General features: G+C 40.8%; 1 protein-coding gene across 2 annotated transcripts; it reads right to left on the minus strand.

Annotated features, from left to right (window-relative positions):
- Positions 1-252: 252 nt before the first annotated feature.
- On the minus strand, positions 253-20,303 carry GGNBP2 (gametogenetin binding protein 2). Of its 2 annotated transcripts, none has more exons than XM_033004823.2 (14): positions 20,180-20,303; positions 19,262-19,391; positions 15,268-15,348; positions 12,917-13,170; positions 11,782-11,880; positions 8,496-8,609; positions 6,598-6,801; positions 5,417-5,591; positions 3,604-3,798; positions 2,818-2,968; positions 2,513-2,638; positions 2,280-2,431; positions 1,630-1,878; positions 253-904 (listed from the first exon to the last, which is right to left on the minus strand). In XM_033004823.2, the coding sequence occupies exons 2-14, from the start codon at positions 19,352-19,354 to the stop codon at positions 701-703; spliced, it is 2,097 nt and encodes a 698-aa protein (XP_032860714.2). In that variant the 5' UTR covers positions 19,355-19,391; positions 20,180-20,303; the 3' UTR covers positions 253-700. The 2 variants fall into 2 exon arrangements, with proteins under 2 accessions (XP_032860714.2, XP_032860713.2); XM_033004822.2 differs by having other exon boundaries at positions 6,592-6,801.
- Between the last annotated feature and the right edge of the window lie 42 nt (positions 20,304-20,345).

Genomic DNA, 20,345 nt, shown 5'->3' on the forward strand with positions numbered 1-20,345 from the left:
GGAGCACCGCCGTCTCCTAACTCACCGGCGTTGGTAATTGCCTTGATGGAAAACTAAACGAAGCCACCAAAACCGGTACAGGCTGCGCGCTGAAATGAATTCAAAGCCACCCCCAGACTAAGCGCGCTGGCTCCACGCTCCTCCCGCGCAAGTCTCCTCACCTCGCGCCCCCCAAGCGACCGCCGTCCGTCCCAGCAGCGAGAGTTCAGCTCGCTGGGGAGGAGCGCTTGAAGTAGAAACGTGTACACCAACTTTTACTATGCATATTAATAAATATTCTTTATTTAAATTTTGCACATTGCGCTTTAACATATTACATCCAAAACATTTTGCAAATGGATGTCTACTTTGTAAAATCTTATATTCAGCTCATTGTCATTCTGTACAGAATTATAGGTACAACATTACTTTGCCACTAGTTTGCTTTTTGTAAGTCTCACAGTAAGAGAAACATTTAATGAAAAGAGATGGCTTAAATTATAAGAGGCTTGCACAGCTACTCAACTAAAGATACAAGCCTGAAGAAAGAACAAAATTATTGAAATCACCTCCACCAGCCTCCCCCAAAAACCAAGAAAAAAAGAATCACATTAATTTAAGATAAAAATTTTGCCATAAGTCACTAAATTAAGTTTTTGAAAGAGAAGGCGCAGTAGTCATCTTGAGAATTTCAGTGAAAGACAGAGCTATTTTATTGTATTTAGTTCGCTCCAGCTGTTGTCAACCAACCGTTACAAATGGGCCCCTTGTGATCATTTAAGCGGCAGTATTTATTAAATTTCTCCTTCAGATGCTGTCGGTATTGTTCTCTATTGCTGTAAAAAGACTTGTTGTTCGCCATAAAGGACTGTATTTCGTCTTGTGAGATAAAGATTTCCTCGTCAGAAGTGCATTCAGACTCATCCTACAAATGAAAACAGGCATTTAAGAAGTCGAGCACTGCCCTTCCTGGGCAGTACACCCGGCCGGCAGCTGTACGCGTTGCCTACAGCTGCCCTGACAGAAGATGCAGCCTCATGTCACGACAGCACGAGGCTCAGTCGGCTGATCCAGCCACCCGATACTCTGCTGTTTTGCAGGCAAGAGGCACCTATGCAATCGCACAATCTACCAGAATAAGCTTCAGAGGCTTAGTAGATTTCTACTGAAAGAGAACGGCTTTTACCAGAATTTAAAAAAAAACAAAACAAAACAAAAAAATGAAAAGGAGGGAAGAATGTAAAGCGAGGGGAATGAGAAGAGAAGGAAAGGGAAATAGAAGAAAGTTGTCCGAGGAGCCTGCAGTGGGATGTAATATTTCAGGCATGAAGGCAGCAATAATGCACACTTCATTTTATGGAATAATGCAACCCTTGATAATGAACACTTATAATACCAGTTCTGTCACTCACATTCCAGCGACAGGCGACTTCTCCTCTGCAAAGCACCTCAGCTGCACTCAGTTCCCTTACAGAGAACACGGAAAAGCACACGAACTAAACACTGGGAGAGTAAGCCATGAACCCCAGCTCAGCTACGGTCTCTCTTGTAACAGTTCTTGGCAGGATTTGAGTTCTAAACCCCGTTCTCAATCCCGAGGCTTTAAAGCAGTATGCAATAACCTAAAATGCAAAGGAAGCGGTTACTTACAAGGAGTTCCACTAAGCTCTTGGCACCTTTTCCAGTATCGGGAACAAGTGACATTTCTGTAGGTTCTGCAAACTGTGACACACTTTTCATATGCTCAAACCAAGGCAACTGCTGCCCGCTTTTTTCTGAGCTACAGCAGCTTTCAGCATGCGTGTCTTTGGTCTTGTCGCGATGAAATTCTGTGTGCATGATATTTCCTGAGGTCTCTCTGTTACCTGGATCTGCCATACAGCTTCCAAGTTTCTGAATCTAAAATTGAAAAGAGCTTGTAATGAACTACTAGCAGTGTTAAACCTGAAACGTTCAAGTTTCAGGTGAAAGCAGGAAGGAAAGAGGAAAGGAAAAAGTTCAAAAGAGAAAGGATATATGTTTTTAAGATGCGTGCACCCGAGGAGGAGGGGGGAATGACATGTTAATTCACTGAGAGTGCGCAAAAGTGCACATGCTTAGGAACACAGGAAAGAAAAGACTCCTTCCACCACAACCTATTCTGGGAAGGACCTCGATTTCAAAACTTGGATGGAGAGGTAACAGCAGGTCCTCGTTACCCTTTTTCCAGCATTAGTCACGACTGAAATTTGAAATACTTTTGTAACTACTTTAAAATGTATGCATTTAAATGAGCATTCTGGAATAACTATGTTCCTTACATGTTCATTCTCACACTTCAAAGTTTTACTTTTCTTTTTCTTCTTTTTGCTTTTGCCTTTTGTGTTATTCTCTTCTGAATTAGCCCAACACTCCACACAGCTATCTCCATCCTCCTCTTTGTCGTCACAGCGATGGACACACGAATCATCTCCTGCAAAAGACCGGGAATTTTCTTCTCAGATACTTACATTTTGTGGATACTAAACCAGTAGCACATTCTTACCAAACCTACCATTTTCATCATGGTTGCAAATGCCTTCGGTGCAGGCCACATCTGACCCCTCTCGAGATCCCGTTTCGCTGCCCTCCATGCTAGATGAATAGCCACAATCACTACCAGTACAGTGCGGAGATAAACCTGGGACGAAGGGAAAAGTTACCGTCGTCTAAAGTAGCTGGTGCAAGTTCTCTAGTTACGCCCCTAACAAGAAAGAATTCTTAAAAAAGATAGTTTTAAAAAAAAAATAGTTGAGCACTGGTTACCCTATAGATGGTAAATGTTTTTAAATTAAAAACAAAAAATGACATTAAACGTACCTTTCTTGATTTTAGGTGATCCTAAGAGGGTACCACTACTAGGACAGGTGCAAGAAGTGCTTTCATTAGTAACAATTACTTCTACACAATTGTTAGCTTCATCAGTGCTACCACAGGCTTTGCAGCTACTTTCCGTGAAGTTCGAATTTTCCTTAAAACAAAACCAACAAATACTTGCAAGTACTGAAAGTCGCCCAGCCAGCATCTTTATAAAGGATGAAGAAAAACAGCTGATACTGACTGATAACAGCCACAGCACTGCTTGTAATTCTTCAGCAGTACAGGACAACTGAGAAGAAAAACCCAACTACTTTCCCCACAAGAATATGACCTACAGTTAGCCCATTAAGTTAAGGATCCAGAATAATAATTGTACTTGGTCAATTAAAGCTTCCCCCTCTCCAAAAACTCAATAGTAATTGTCTGCAACCAGCATTTGAATTCCCATATTCTAAATAATCTTTAAGAAATGATAGTTGAAAAATATTCTAGTTATAACCTGACTGCCTGGATGTAGGCTTTTTCTTTTTTTAAAGAAAAAAAAGCAACATACCAGACTGAAACCCCCAAAAGCTAAGGAGTTCCAGGCAACTACTTTACAAAAAGACTGCACTAATCTGAGAAAGTATTAAATTCCACCAGCGATCACAAAGTAGTTCCCAAAACTGAAATACAGTAAAAACCTCTCAAGAATTCTAATGTGGAAGAATGAACTGACAAATGTGGCACCAAATTAGAAATCTAGTTATTTAACACCAGCAGAAAGCCACAGCTATCAATGCTTACCTTTGCTTGATTTATTTCCTTTTCTTCTGCTGCCTGCAAAGGAGTAGGGATCTCACACACACACTTATTTTTCCGTCTGTTCTTTCGTTTTTGGCGCTTCTTCTCTTGTTTAAGTTCTCGCACTCTTTCTTCTTCTGAAAATTCTTCACAAAGCTGTTCCAATCGACTAATACCCTGCACTTTTTCTACAGCCATCTGTTTATAAGAGGTTAGATCTGCTTACAGATGTTAACACAATTCAAGGTTTTTACATTTATAAAAAAGGAGGAGGAAAATAGCTGGTAAGTCCTTTTTATTACAAAGTCAGAGCAACCCAACTACTGACTATAGAAGAAAAATGCCTGTTTAGATTTAGTCACTAAATTTAGATTGCTGGAGAAGATGCATGTATGGGGGGGAGCACTGCATTTAACTTATGGACCAGATTCACAACTTTCAGTGAAAAGCTGCAGACTTGGACACATTTTTGGATCTGTTTACCTGGCAGATACTCTACTTAATACAGCAGCACAAAAAAAAAAAAAAAACCCAACCAACAACACATTAGAACTACTTCAGAATTCCTGCAGCTCTGTCGCAGGTAACCAGTGAAAAATCTAACTGATTTTCTAAGCAGTCCAATTTTGAGGTATAAATGTATCTAAATATGTTCCTTAACATTAAATCTTGAACAAATATCATAATGGTACATCTACGTACGATGCTACAAGAGTACAGTTAAACTACTCTGGATCAATACTCCTCCAGAGGTAAAAATAAATTAATGGTTGGGTTTTTTTTTTGGTTAGTTGGTTGGGGGGTTTTTTGTTTTTGTTTGTTTGGGGTTTGTTTGTGGGTTTTTTTGTTGTTTTTTTTTTTTTTTTCCCCCCCCAGATCACTCTGGGAACCCCTTAAGCCCAAATGAGACATCATCATTCCCACTCACCTTAGAAAAGGACACCATATAAAGACATAACAGTTCATTATTTCAAATTTGTAGCCGAGCTTGCATACCAGTATAACTACCAGAGTTTTACAATGCCAGTGAATTTAACACCATACTTTACTAGATTAAAAAAACATCAAGACAAAAGCTGACAAAAATGCCACAGTGTCTGCAGTCCAATGCCACTTCCATACCATAATAAGCCTTTAAAAAAAAAAAAATTACTTGGAAAAAACTCAAAGAACTGCCTAGATTAGGGTCCTACTATGATCTTTCCCAAACTGATTTTGTTCCTACTCCTCTAACGTTGTAGCAGTTTTTAGAGAACAGTCATTATGAATGGAAAAGAAACATAACAAAAAAGATGTGTCATACCAGAGGGGCAGTTTACTATTGGCATACGTTAAAGGAACTGCACAGAGTTCTGTCTGAAGTTCAAGATCCCACAGGATTACGGAGTGCACTTGGAACACACCAAACGCAAGAGTTAGCAGCTGTGTTTGTAATTCAAAAGCACATCCTCCATTTTCACTAATAAGCCAAATAAAAACTGTTGTAGCCAGAGCTACTTTAAGTGCTATCAGGTAGAAACACCTTCACTGTGAATTAAAAACACAGAAGATCCAGCGTACTGTAACGTGCAGCTTGGAAAGTAAGAGCAAGCCTCAATCTTTTACGTTCCAGTAGGCATCACATCGGAATGCGACTCAGTTGTGCTATGCATTGACACGGCACAACTGCTGCCTGCCCTGAGCAAGGGACTGAATGCAACACCCTTGAAGCTCCTTCCAGCCCAACGTTAGTAGAAAGCAGAAAAATAACTTTAGTGAAAATGCACACGGTTACTATAGCAGTTCAAATACAAGTTAGATAAAACTTGATTTTTACCTCAAAGCTTTTGCGTAAAGCGTCAACACCTAGGTAAAAAAGCATCTGCCACGTTTGTTCCTCAGCCCGCAACTTTTGCCAGATTCGGTGTAATCTTTCATAAAGATGAATACCCAGGCAGGTCAAAACTTCTTCTTGGGCTATGTCTATTGTCTTAGCATGCCTTTCTCTTCGTCTAAAGGAAGAGTCGAACCAAAGCATAGTATGGTTAAAGTAGCTGGAAGTCTACCGAGTGATCAAAGCAGTTCAATGACGGATTTTCTTTACGTACAACTGAAGATATGTTTGCATGAACAGCTTTTTAAATCCGAGTTCTGCTGTGCTGCATGCGGATGCAAAATAGAAAGGACCAGGTCAAAACCACCACTACGTTCCCGACACGTTAATCTGTGCACGGCACCGTGAAGCTGCACTGTGCCTTCCAACCGGGGGCTTCTGAAGGTGCTGCCTCATCGGTCTCTGCTCGCTCCTACTAGGAGGGATCAGCAGAGTTTTAATGCCAAGGAGATGCAGCCAGTCTTTGGTTTCCTAGAATCTGTATTTAGTTTATAAAGCAAGTATTTCAGCTTCCTAGACATTTGTGTGTCAGTTAACTGAAGCTGACTAAACACGCATACTTACCGTACAAAGTAAAAATATTTCAGTATTAATCTGTATCTAGCAACTATTAAGGACAAATCATTATAAAAGGATTTACCTTTCTAGTCAAACAATTATGACTGTTAAAGATACTGAGCTCAGAGTTGTATTTTTCATTGGAAGATTTTAAGATGCTAAAACGGGTTCAGAAATTACTCTAATATATAAATGGCGCCAAAACGGAATTGAACACTTGGCATTTGGTAAAACGGTCAAGCAAGGTTCTCCTTCTATTTCGCATATTTTGAACACCTCAATGGAAAAGCAGGCAGCCCTAGTGAGTGAACAAATGAACGAGAAGACATTTGGCAATTTCTTTCAGTCTTGCCGTCAGAGTTAAATGCACTTGGAAGTCAAAAGCACGTATAAAATCTTCACTACTTTGAAGCGCTACCTTGAAAGTCTACTTCACCAGGAATATTTACATTCAGAGGTTCACTATGCAGCAAGGAGGCAAAAATCACTTTCGCAAAATACATTCAATAAGAAAATAAAGAAGCAAAGCGCTAGATAGCCCACTCTAGCAAATTACATACTCATACCCTCCTGCGAACTCTGGCTCGGCGCGACCCAAGAGGTGTGCGATGAAATCTGTTTCGCAGCAGACGTGGATGTGGCGCTCGTGGGGACAGCAGCGCAGGCCCTCGTACAGCGCGGCGCAGTAGCCCTTTTCTTTGCTGCAGTCTAGCTCACCGATGAGAATATTGTACGCCCGAAGGACTTTATTTTTGCAGTCAGTGCAAAACCTGTGTTAAAACAGAACGTCACAGAACTGACTTCTTCTTCCAGCAGAAACCGAGACCCTCTTAGTCTAAGTTATAATATACCGAGCTATTTCACAGCGCATGCTATATTTAAACTACGTCACGTAAGGTTTATGTTACTTCCAAAGGTAAAATAGCAAGGCTTTGGCTGTAAGCCACGTTAAGTTTACTATATGTATTATGCTACCTATCATATATTACAAGCCTGGATATCAACTTTCATGCTCCAAGGCACAGATCAGGCTAATTGTTAACATGAAGAAATTCCTACATGGATATGCAATTTCATATTCCTTCAAAGATCAGAAATCTAATAGTGAACAAACTGAATCATTAGTACAAGCCAGGAAAAAATTCCTCTCAAGTAACGCACTCCAAGTTACTTTATAGCAATTACTTAAAGTATACTCAAGTGAGTGACAAGCAATAAGGAAAACAGTTTCCTCTGTTGCCTGCTGTATAACAGCAATGTTTCCACTACAAGCACCTTTAAACTTATTTTGAATTATTAGATTACTGCACAGATAGCCAAAAAAGGTTTATGTATAACACAACATCCTCAATTTAAACACGTGATAGCTTAGATAACTCATACGAGAAGAGTGTGGTTATGAAGTCCATCATAAATAAAATACAACCAAATTAAGCTCATTCTGTTTTATAAGAGGAGCAATCTTCAAGAAGCTACAAAACCTCTTGCTGTATTATTTTAAAAATGCAAGTCAGACAAGCTGCTCACATTTCAGCTTTCAGCTTGAAAAGCTGGCTCTTCATGCCATCTCTGGATGGTGTTTTTGCCTTTCCTAGTTTGTCCAGTCACTTGACAACACTAAGTCAAACATATTTTCATGTTTGATAGAACTATGATAACTGGCTAGTTTCTGCGGTGAAAGGAAAGAAAACAGTAATATTATTGCAGGTTAGCATCAGGAACGCTGCCAACACCATGTTTAATGTCACAGGAGATTAAAGTTATTTTGTTTCCAAAGTGTTATTTCCACACCACCACCACCCCCACACCCATCTGTGCCCCCACAGTTTATATCAGAACCTTGAGAATAGTGGAAATTGAAACTTTTTAATCAGCATGGTAGCTACCATACACGTGCAACAACAACTTAGTGGCCTATTTTTTCCCTGCAAGAGAGACCTAACAGCACTAGCACTACTAAGTCATAAACAACTGCTTTAGAAGAGTGATTTACAAGGAGCACCAAGCCTAAAATCTGCTTCTATTAGTTTAGTTAACATTATTTTGAACTTGCACATACTTCCCGAAAGCCTAAAAGAAGCCACAGTCCCAAACAGAGTGGACTACTTGTGAAAGAATAGACACAGTTTTAATACATTAAATTGTAAATCGTAATTTAATCCTAACCAAAAAAAAATTAAGACAAGTATCTATGGCTTTGTCTGAGGTCTCCACATTTCCCCGACCATAACATGTAACGATAGGTGAAACACAGAGAATATTTCACCATCTTAGTCTCATCAACTGTTACAATGCAATCTGGCAAGGTTCTCCATCACCATGAAGCTTAGATCTTAAGTTTTAGAAGGGTATCAGAAGAATCCTCACACATTTAAATGTGTGAACTCTACATACATTGTGAGTCACAAAAAAATGCAGCAAGTATTCCTCAAAATGAAGGTGCGTCTTTGCTCTTTTAACATACCTGTGTTTTCGTAGATAGGTTTCTAATGTTTCTAAAAGACAACTAGAGTCAATTAGAACTACTTCATCCCTGCATTCCTGGGACATGAGCTCCCACACATCCATCCAACAACCCCTGCAAAAAAAAAACCAGAAAGAAACAAAAGACTGTACATGATCCTGTAGGGGTTTAGAGACGCAGCAAAACAAAGCATTGTTAGTTTACCTGACTGCTCCCCGAAAAGGTCCATAGTGGAAAATGATGCTACATTTGCTCTCCTCCTTCCTGCTGTCTTCACTATTTTTCTTATCTGCACTTAATTTCTCTGTACTGAGTGTGCTACTGCTCCCTTCACTGTCACATAGTATTAAAAAAACATTTTTTTAAACCTATACCATATATATTATCACCTAGTCGTTTTTCCTAAACAAATGCTATGGAAATGCTATCATGTTCCTTAATTTACTTTGAATCCTATATAGGCTAAGACTCAACTTCGAGTATAGTTAGGGTCGGACATGAGATACAGAATTGCTGTCCATGTTTATAAACCCAAATTCATAATGGCTTCTGAAAGTTACAGCTGAAAGTCAGTAGTAATTTTTCAGAATATAACCTTAAGTATAAGCATATGCAAGTTTAAATACTTCCGGCAGATTCAATTTCACAACAATTTACTAAAAATCAAAACAAAAATCCAAAGAAAAAAAGCAAAACAAAAAACCCAGCAAACTTTCACACATCTACCATCACAAGAAACCATAACACACTCTGAATTTTCAAAACTTGTTAAACACCCAAAACTTCACAACACACGTTTGGATATGCTGAAAGTACACTTACAGAGCAAAGAACAAACTTTAAATACCAAGTCATGTTTACTTACAGACTTGTCTACACTTGACATTTTATCAGAGTGGTCATTTCTGTTTAAGCTCATGTATGGATAGAACAGAGCAGAAAAACAGGGGAAGCAGCGCTCCTATTTAATAATTAGCTCCTCCAGAGTATTTATGTATGCTATTATCTAGTTTGCCAGACATATGGCTTGCGTTTATGAGAGGTTAAAATGCTCCTTAGCCCTGAATGGAACCAAATAGCCATAAACCAGGCACACTGAAACCAAGGACGTCAAGTAACTCTCAAGTGGTATTAGCTAGTTACGTAACTTGTATAATTAAACACACAATTACAATTCAAAGCCTCTTCTGTGTGTATAAAATGCCTAACAGATGCAACTCATCTGAAGTTTCTTGTAATGAAGTCAAGCAGAAACTCTAAGTTGATAAATAAAATTTGTTCTGTCAGACAATTCTATTTGACACCTCCATGTCTAGGCTGTTAGTGTACTCGCTTCTACTCAAGGCAGCAGATTTATTTGGAGAAGTATCAGTACTGATACATCCTGATCACTTCTGTAGCATAACAAATGGGTATAGACTGAGCAAGCAAAGTGCAAGCCAGGTTTCGTTAGCAAACTACACTGATTGTCCAGAGTTATCAGATAAAGCTGAAAGCTTTACTTGCAGTATATTCAAATACTGCTCCTTCCACATATTCCCTATTAACCTGCCAACATTCAAAATACTAAGGGGATTTTTTCCAGCATGAGTTGAGGAAATGAAGGCAGCATTTTCTTTCCTCTCTATTCATTCAGTATCGGAATTGTTGTGCCTTGCCAAAATGGTAAGTGCAGGTTCCATGATATATGTTCTTACACAGAAAAGATTAATCTTACTTAAAAAAAAAAAAAAAAAAAAAAAAAAAAAAAGGAAAAAACCCACTTACATAATGATTTGAATTTGCTTTATTTTTAAAAAGCATACCCCTATGGTCTTTCACTTGTGTAACATAAGCTTTGAACTAATTATATGAAAGGCCTGTAACCAAAATATAATAGGACGTAATGATTAGCTACCACTATCCTCCAGCAGCACAAGTAAAAATCAAGTGTCAAATTCCACATGCTTAGCATCTCAGGGGATTTATCTAAACCCATAGAGACTCAGGTCTGCACAGAAAAATACATGTCCTGTAACTGGAAACCATGCTCAAGCTTTCACAGGTTGTACGCTTAACCAGAAGCGGAACACAGCTGACTAGAAAAGGTCCTGGACACTCCAACTAAGCATAGTAGTCTAATTTACTGGTTGTTGTATAAAAAAAAATATAAAAACCACCCCACAAACAAGAAAACTCCCCCAAATCCACAAGAGGTTTACAGGGAGTGTTTTTCTAGTTAACCAGCTGGAAACAAAAAATTTCAACTTCAAGACAGAGGCATATATGCATCTTTTTCACTGGTGTATTCAAAACATGCTGTCACATTTTGAGAAAATACATTTTACAGAGTTTTAGTTTTAATCCTGCAGCCCAACCACAATAAAGCCCTTTATTAATAGTTGTGCAAGGCATTTTTAATAATCCCAAGCAAAATGATGTATATTTGTTTAGCATGTACCCTTTCAACTCAATGTGAGAAAAAGTGCTGATCAATCATTTTGGTGTAGAGCACAAAAACCAGTTTGTCTTTCGGGAGCATTGTTTATATCACAACGCAGAAGCCATCCATGCCCTGAGCAGACTATATTCTAAAGTACGTCAGATGAGATATGAAAAGCTCAGAGATCACTGGTTTGTAATGGCTAAGCTGCATTTTGGCAACGGGTTTTGACTTTAAACACAGAGATTTTTTTATGCAAAAAAACCCCAACCAAACAAAAGACCCCACCACCAAGTAAAAGACCCAAAAGCCAAGAGCCAAAAATGGAACAGCTAGAACTAACAAGAATGTTTTGGGAAACAGCTGATTTCATATCATAGCCTTAAACTTTATACAAAAGCATCACCAGTTGCGCCAGGGGCCTCTGACAAAGGGCAGAGGGACAACTCTCACACTGAGGAAGGAGTACAGATCTTACATTGGGATGGCAGAAGACCCTATAGCACTAGTTTTGTCCAGTCAATAAAGTGCAAGCAAGGGCAGTGGGGAAAAGTATTAAATATCCTACTGATAAGACAGTTGCTCTTATTGCACAAAAAAGGGCTAACTACCTTCTCAGGAAAATCTGTGGAGAAAGGCTTGTGCCCTACAACACACACTGCTCAAAAGTCCTGGGTGCCTCTGGTTCCTCTCCCCCACAACTATGTGGGTCTACTACAATCTCCAAATAGCTTGGAGATGACTACTCTGGCAAACAGATAATAGCGTAAGAATTGATCTCAGTGGTTAAAAATAAATTAGTATCAACAGTTGGGTTCCTTAAAATATTTTAGATTGAACTGTGCATGCTAAACACAAACTTACCCCAAAGGTTTTGGTTTGTGTGTGTCCAGGGAGTGTAACTGACACCTCTTGTTCTTCTTACTTTTGGGAATTGCATCAATCATATCGTTTAGTTTGGACCTATGGAAAAAAATATAACTTAGTATTCTGAAAATATGGTTATCCAGAGAAGTTTTAAAAGTCTTGATTCAGCTCATGCATCAGAAACAAGTATGCTAATGAATATTAAATATAAAACTTCCTTCCTGTCCCCCATTTTTACTTGTTATGACCTACAATTCTGCAGTACACAAGGAAAATACAGTATAGATTCTCCAGACAGATCCTGGCGAGCAAGATAAAGATAACCCACATCTAGAAAGCTATTGCATAACTTCATAAGGAACAGACTTCAAGCAATGATGCTTATTTCAAAAGTGTAGGGAACCACTACGACCACTTTATCAAGTTACACCACCCTCCAGATCTCAACATCCCCAGATCTGCACCAGCCTTTCCTACTTCTCACTGGCCTGCTAACTGGAGCAAGAAGTAGAGTGAGCTGAAGCCAACTGGAAGGGAAAGGCACACTGTGGTGAGCAGTCATTGTTTGGTCTGCTGACAGCTGAGAAACAAATGGCACTGAGACTGAGGCTATTTATTGTGCTAGCCAAACCCAGAAGGTTTCATTTTCTCAGTGTTACCTTTCTACCCAAGAGTAGAAAATTGGTTGGGTTTTTTGTTTGGCTTTTTTTTTTTTTTTTTTTTTTTGGGGGGGGGGGTAAGGGGCCTGGGGAGAGGTGTGTGTGTGTTAACTCATTTTAAAAATTATTATTTTTAACATGCAAAGCAGTAGGGCGAAGAAACACTATTCTTCTAGAGATCACAAAAACCCAAAGTGTCTATTTCAGATTAATGACTAAACATTTTAATTTTGGTATCTTTCAATTGCAATCACAGCATTGCAACTGATGATATGAAATATTAAGTCTTTTTGGTTTGTTTTTTCCCAGTTTAGACAATAACTAGTTTAATACGGCTGTAAAAGTCAAGTATGTACTGTAAGATTCAAACTTGCAACAATTTAGTACCACCAAGAAAGCTGCAGTCAGATGCACAGAAGCTAGCTTTCCTTCTCCCCAGATGATAATAACCTGAGCGGTTCTAAGACACTTACCCATGCACATAAAACAGTGTATAAAGCTTCTTTGCATCAGTCATACAGCTTCGAGTTACAGACAGAACTCCTTTTGGCCCTACTGTTAGGGGCTCAAGTGCTGGATTTCCAGACTCAACAAGCTGAGAAAACAAACGTTCCACACTACGACGACAGCCAACACATGGGACCAGCTGAGAAAGTGCACTCAAAACTTCACGTGATGTTACCATCATGGCAATATTTAGATCCTGCTGTTTAAGCATGCTATGTCTCTGAAAAAGAAAAAGAAATTAAATAATTAAAAAACCAAACCAAACAAAACAACTCCCCCCTACACACACATCTTAAACTGGTAAAGATTTCTTCACCTTCAATTGCATTTCCTTATCAAAATACACTTGTGGAAACTGTGCGAGTGTCAGAGTTTGAGGTCACTGTCTTACTGTAGATCACTTTAAATGCTTAGTGTATAAACACAACCACACTTGTTAATATCATGGAAGCAATTCTGCTTCAAGTCCTACAGTCTAGCCTCTGGAAGGAAGCTAATATTTTTCTCCTCTTATTCCCACCTCCTACCACTCAAATCAGCAAACGCTGCTTCCGAACAAATATCACACCTCCCTGTCCTTATCAGGAAGCCCTTTCTTCTCCACCTCAGCACGGATGTTTTAGCAAAGGGTCTCACACACAGTTCTGCAAGTTTTCATCTTCTACTCGTGCCCTTTTTACGTTTGGCACATAGAAATTCCTTGACGCTCATTGGCATATATAGAAATCTCATTTACAACAAATTTGTTCTGTTCAGACCAAAACAATTTAGCAATACTTTGCCTGGAAGGCTAAATGCCATTTCCCATTACAATTCTAACACCTGAAATTGTAAAAAGCACACATTATTACTGAGGGTGAAGTATTTAACTTCAGTAGTGAACATTCAATGTGTGCTAATAATAGAACACTAAAGAGAACACCTTCTAGTATTTCTTATGTCAATAAACAATTTTAGGAGCTTCTCCTGATTCCTCTGACAAACCCATCCAGGCACACATACACACAAGAAGTACATACCCTTCTATTTCTTCTTCTAACTGCTAAATTACTGGCTTGGACTTCATCAACAATGAACTGCCACTAGCACAGCTATGCAGGAGAGAGTCAGTCTCTTCCTCACACACCAACCAACACATCTACACTTAGAATATCAGCACTATTGGCACTTTCCAACATCACCTGCAAAAGCAGAGTCCTGTCACTGTATTAGTTGTGAGCCTCGCTTTTCCCTGGTTATACAAAGTATAGCTTTGCAAACATAGTCGTATTTATACAGGGAGTGTTTTGCCACGACAGTATTTTCTGTATTATTGTCATATCACATTACTTAAACACTCCTAATGTAGAAATGACTTGTCACAACTTCTGGGAAATGAAAGAGAAGACCATACATCATAGCAAAACTAACCAATCCCATGGAACGTGTAAATACATCAACTGAAAAGAGAAAATATTTTCAGCTCACTTTACATGTTAGGAAAAGTAAAGCTATTATTAGATAGCATTTAAGGTTTGTACTCTTAAAGGCAAGCACATTGAATAATCAGAAAAGTGATATCACTCTGCAATAATCCTCTTTCCTGTAGCCAATAGTACTCGTTGAAGCAACAGCAGGAATGAGCTGTTTTCCCAACACATCTATGGTTTATATGCAGCGTATGTCTGAACTGCTGCTGTCAAACCACAAGTGAAAAAGTGCAAGCTGCATATCAGCAAACTGGCCAGTTCCTTTGGACATCAAGTGGCACACTTTTTCAGTTGCTACAGGTTTTGCAGCACTATGGTTATTTGTCAGGGTGCTAGCAGAGAAGTTTCTACTGTTAAACCTTCAGGGATACCACAAAATTGTCTCTCACTATTTATATAGTCTATAAACTGGCACATTAGTTCTATCTTGGTATGGCACTAATCATAAGAACTCGATCTTAAGCAATGCACACTTCCACTTGAAAAAGCAGTTTCAGAAGTATTTAGAAAAAAAAAAAAAAAAGATAATCAAAATGTGTTTAGAAACTGTAGTTTCCATTACATATAAACTAGCAGCGACCAGAAGATGCATTGTTTTTACAAGCTTTCAATTCCAACGTGATATGCAGCAATTGCTGCCTGACAAGGCGACGGTGTATAAAAGCTGTGAAATAGAGAAAACGAATGCACCCAGTGTACTTTGGTACCAATACGTAATTGCATATAGGTGCTGACGTGTCTTTTCAGCCATTCCAGGAGCAACAACCTCCCAGAGAAGCAAAAGTACAAATCTAAGGAAAGCAAGATCTGATATGTGGCCTCTTTAAAAACGAGAAGGATGTATTTACCTGAATGAACTGTTTTAATTGTGCACTGTTATTCTGATGTCCATCAAGGTTTAGCACATTATCAGGAAATTCCATCACCATCTGTACAAGAGAAAAAAGAGCTTTCAGAAAAAAAGTCAAAGACAGAGGATTAGCTGATTTTATTTGCTTGAGGGAAATAAGGCAGAAATTACGTTAAATGCTCATTCTTTTCACGTAACTATTGGAATGCTTGGGAAAGGATAAAAGTAACAGTTTAATATAGTGAATGTTTCAGCAAACTAACTAAATGTTTCACTAACAGAAATGTTCTAGAGGCAGTTTATAAATGGCAACTCTTAAATAGCTATTATAGAAAAAGCAAAAGTTGCTAAATGGAACAGCAGCATTTATATTAGACTTGAGATCCTGTTTCAGTTTCAAAAAAAAATTGTACTTCAACACACTGAGATCCAAATTGATCCAACAGCCTAATTCAATTTATAAAGCTATGAAGAAACACTCACAATAGTTTAATGACCAAGTCAACTCCTTCAAAGGCTAATTTAAAATCATATTAACCCAAAAAGGTACTCCAAGGTATACTTTGTTTTGTATGATTGCAGCTGCAACTCTGAAGTGGGTCAAAGGAAAATGTTACGCTTACAGAACAATGTGATTACTCGTAATTAATTAATAACATTTGTTTTCAAATTACTGAGCAACAAAGAGAGCAATTTCTTGGCCGGGGGTGGGGGGAAGAGGAGAGTGGGGTGAGGGGTGTGAAACTGGGTGGAGGGGAAGGAAATCAGCAAAATAATTTTCAGTCAAAAATTCAACTTTACAACTACAGAGAAAAATGAAATCAACTACAAAAATATGTAAAGGCTGGCTTAGTTGATGATCTTTGTCCAAACTGAGATATAAAGGATTTATCAATATGAATACTGAAAGTTCACTTTAAAATCTGAAAGACAAAATAACAACTTTGGTTAATAACTCTAACACCAAATGAAATTGTCTGATTCATCCTTTTTCTTCCCTCCACCTTCTCTCAATTGCCTAGTAAAGACAGAATTCCCTGCCGTCGTCTTAATTGCTGATGCTACCTCCAGAGAACTTGTACATTTACTTTTACAGGCACTCAACGTTGCTCCAAAATAAACATCTATTCTCCAAGGCCAGAAAGCAAGGCAATATTTTGCTCTTACATGTGCTAGAATGGGAACATTAGCACAGCTGCCTTATCTTTGTGCAGAACAGTGCCACGGTCAGTACAAATTCTGACCTCCCATGCATTTCTTTTCCAGTTTCTCATGCCTCTGACCCACACACACTAAGCAGCAGCACAAGTTTTTGCTGCAGAATTACACGTTGCCTAAATTGCTAATTAGATGCTTCTGTGGGGAATGAGCTACATGCAAAAGTAAAAGGTCTACCTGCTAATAACAGAGAGAATAGATAAGTCTGCGTATTTTTTTCCCCCCCTCACCTTCATCTCCCACTATCGTAAAGAACACCTAAGGGTGTTGTCTAACAGAGTGGAATTATCAAAGAATAAATTAATTCATGTGTCTGATGAGATTTTATTAAGTGGTTAAACATCAACCACCATCACACCCTGAACTAAAGAAAAAATTCCCATAATACCACATCAAATGGAATGCCTTCTGGAAATCATAAAAGCTGCTTAAGAAATGAAAAGGGTTAAATACTTAAACTTCCTTTAATTTCTAGTTGAGCCAGAAGAAATAGAAAAGTGTGATAGTGAACAATTCATTTAGAGGAGCAGTATCACATTGCACCTAAACAGCTTCCTATGCTACTACAAAGCAACGTTACAAGCTTAAGAGCATTATAGGCCATTCATTCATTAATTTGCAATCACTGATTCACTATTTCTAGATTTAAGGCATAGATTAAATCTTCCAGCTGACTAACAGAAATTAAGTAGTCCCATTATTTTTAAAATCTGAGTTTTAAAAGAAGTCAACAGAAGCTGGTTACTATCAATAAACGCCACTGTTTTTTAAAGATAATGCTGCAGATGTAGATTTATGTTTCAAAGACAACTGGATGTCTTGCAATAGCTCTCATTAAGAATTTAAAACATAAATTATAGAAGATTGAGACAAGAAAGCTAAGAGTACATTCACTTGCTTCTGCAGATTTATTTAATAAAAGCCTCCAGAAACCACCTAGAAAGCCGAGTACTTTGTAACAACAGTAACAGAATGGAAAAAAAAAAAATGGACCCGAGATAAGATTTCTTCATGGTGAGGATGACTTGCACTTGCAGAAATGCCTTTCATCCACATGGATACAAAACTGATTTAGAGCTACAGGAACCTCCTCAATCATGAGTATGGCATGCCTCTGGGGTAAGAAGTAGAAGGATAGTGACAACGTAGTGCAATTGCACAAAGTTTGAGCCTGGCGTTAAATTCTGCAACTAAACCACAAAGGGAATTTTAGGTCAGCTGAAGTCATCTACCTGACACCTGGTATAGACGAATTTTCACTCCCTCTCTCTCAGTCTATTAAACACAACAAAGGTAACAAGAGCATGGCAACTGTTCTACTTCACACAATCTAATGAGTAATTTTTACTACGGAATCCAGGGGGTGGGGGAGGGAAGAGGAAAAAAAAAAAAAAAATGGAAATCTAAGATTTTAAGACTACATGAAGAATGGAGGAGCAAAATAACTTTCAAGGTACAGCCAAGACATCAAAACCCCCAAACTTACACTATTCCTAACCTGTGCTGGGCTTCCAGGTAATCAGCCACTCAGGGAGAGCTAGATACTGCTTTGGACCACTTAAGGAGAGACGTCCCCTAATGCATAAGCATAGTTAACCAGAGATGACAGACTATGTCAAGCCAAAAAACCAGTGTTGATAGTTGGTAAATTAATAACATGCCATCATTTAAAATAATCAAAAGTAAAAATAGAGCAAATCCCTTTCTTCAAATGTAGCAAAACCAGATGGGATTGAGAGAGATAATCTTTAACAGTGGGATGGAGGGTTAAGAGGCTGTCTGGAGATACTCAATTATTTTGTTCTGGAAGATGGAAGAAATTATATGACAAAGTTGATGAGGTTAGCTGATGCAAGTCAGGCATTCTCCCATACTAAACCAGGAGATTAGGAATTTAAAGCACATACATTTTACACCATTTAAAGTAACGGCAGTTACTGTCACGCCACTGACAGCAACAGAAATCAAATGTGAATAATTAAAATGCCCAATTACACTATCTAAGTCCAACTTTATTTTCAACTCAACACATTCACACCTTCAGAATTAAAACAAACGACAACTGGCTAGTTAGAGAATTTTTTTCCATTTGCTCTGTGTTCACCTGCGGTACAATTTCTGAGCCCTCCTCTAGACATGTGAGAAAAAGAAGGGAGACTAGAGAGCCTCCAAGCTGCATTTGATTCATTTTTCCACTGAATCTTCTGGAAACGGCAAAACCCCCATGTTTTTCAATTCAGAGTGACACACTGAAATGGAAACTCTCTCGGATTTGTTAGTGTAGACATGGCAGCACATTATTACAGACTCGATAACCCTTACTCTAAGCCAGAGCTTTCAAAAACACCTTTAGCCTTTTCTTGCCTTTTTAGGAGCATAATAATTGTCTCGTTGTAAACCAGAGTTTTGATGTTAATATGGCTCCCTTCCGTACTAACTGAAAAACGGCTTAGGTCCACATTTGGGCTCAGGCACTGAGACACGCTTGTCACTCGAAAACAAGTTATGCACAGGCCCCACTACAGCAATAACTTTCTTATTATGCGGTTTGCATGTTTTTAGAGCTGGGAATCAGATAAAAAAGTTGCCCCATTAAGCGCTGCTAACCCGGAGTGTTGCGAAGTCCCGAAGATTAACGCTGCAGGAGCAAAGGAGGAGCCGAGGAGGCCTGTCTGGGGAAAAGGCCTCGCCTGGGAATTGCAACACGCCGCCCGCACACGCTGCGAGCGGGAGGCGCGGGGACACCCGGCGCTCCGCGGGGCGCGGGCACTCACCGTGAGGGTGTCATCGATGTAGAGGGGAATCTGCCTCTTCTCGAAAGGGAATTCCTCCTCCCCGTCTCTGCAAACTGCAACCAGCCGCGCCATCTCTGCTTGCTGTCGCTGCTTCCTCCCCAGCTCCAGCCTGCGAGCAGCCAAACCCCCCCCCCCCCCCCGCCCCCGGGGAGGTAAATACCCGCCGCGCTTCCCCGGCACACTTTCACCAGCCCGGCAACCAGCCTGCTTTACCCCATCGCCTGATTCACCACGCCGAGCGCTGGCCCCGCCGCCCAGCCCACGCCCGGGCGCGCAGCCTGCCCGCCGCTTCAAGCCTTGGAAGGGACTCAAAAAGACGACGGGCCGGGAACCGGGGGGGGGGGGAGAGGCTGGGAAATGCGACATAACATGGAAGAAAGGGAGGGGACGGCGGGGAGGAGCGCACCCGGCCCTCCGCCGGGCACGGCCGGGGGATGGAGCCCGCCGCTCCCCTTCAACCCCCCCCCCGCCTGCCACCGGCTCAGGCAGGCCGGCGGGGGACCCGCCCAGCCCGGAGCGGGGTTCCACCGCCCCCCGTCCCGCCCCGAGAAGCGGCGGCGGGGCGAGGGGCCGCCTCTCCCCCTTTCCCCCCCCCCCTTCTCGGGGCGACCTGCCGGCGGGCCGCACCCCGCAGCCGCGGGGAAGCACCGGGGGGGGGGGGGGTTGACCCGCCGCCTTCTCGCTCCCCAGCACCAGGCGGGGGGAAAGATGGGCCAGCCGGGGCGGGGGCCGGCAGACCCACCCCGCTCCTCAGCCGGCGCGGCGATGGCGGGGAAGCCGAGCCGGCTGCCGGCCTCCCTCCTCCTCCTCCCGCCTCCCCTCAGCCCCACCGGGGCTACCGCGCTGCCCTGCGGCCCGCCACCCCCGCCCCTTATCCCTTCTCCTCGGGGCCTTTACCGGCTCCTCCGCGAGTCGGCGGCCCGGGCGCTCTGACAGGCGGGCGGACACCCCGGGCTCCGCCACAGAGCCGCCTCCTTCCTCTCCCCCTCCCCGGGCCCTCCCCGCAGGCGGTGGCCGAGGCCCCGGGGCCGCCCCGCCTTCCTCTCGCGAGAGACCGCCCGAG

Source organism: Tyto alba, unplaced genomic scaffold, assembly GCF_018691265.1.
Source record: "Tyto alba isolate M040663 unplaced genomic scaffold, T.alba_DEE_v4.0 Super-Scaffold_19, whole genome shotgun sequence".
Lineage (NCBI taxonomy): Eukaryota > Metazoa > Chordata > Aves > Strigiformes > Tytonidae > Tyto > Tyto alba.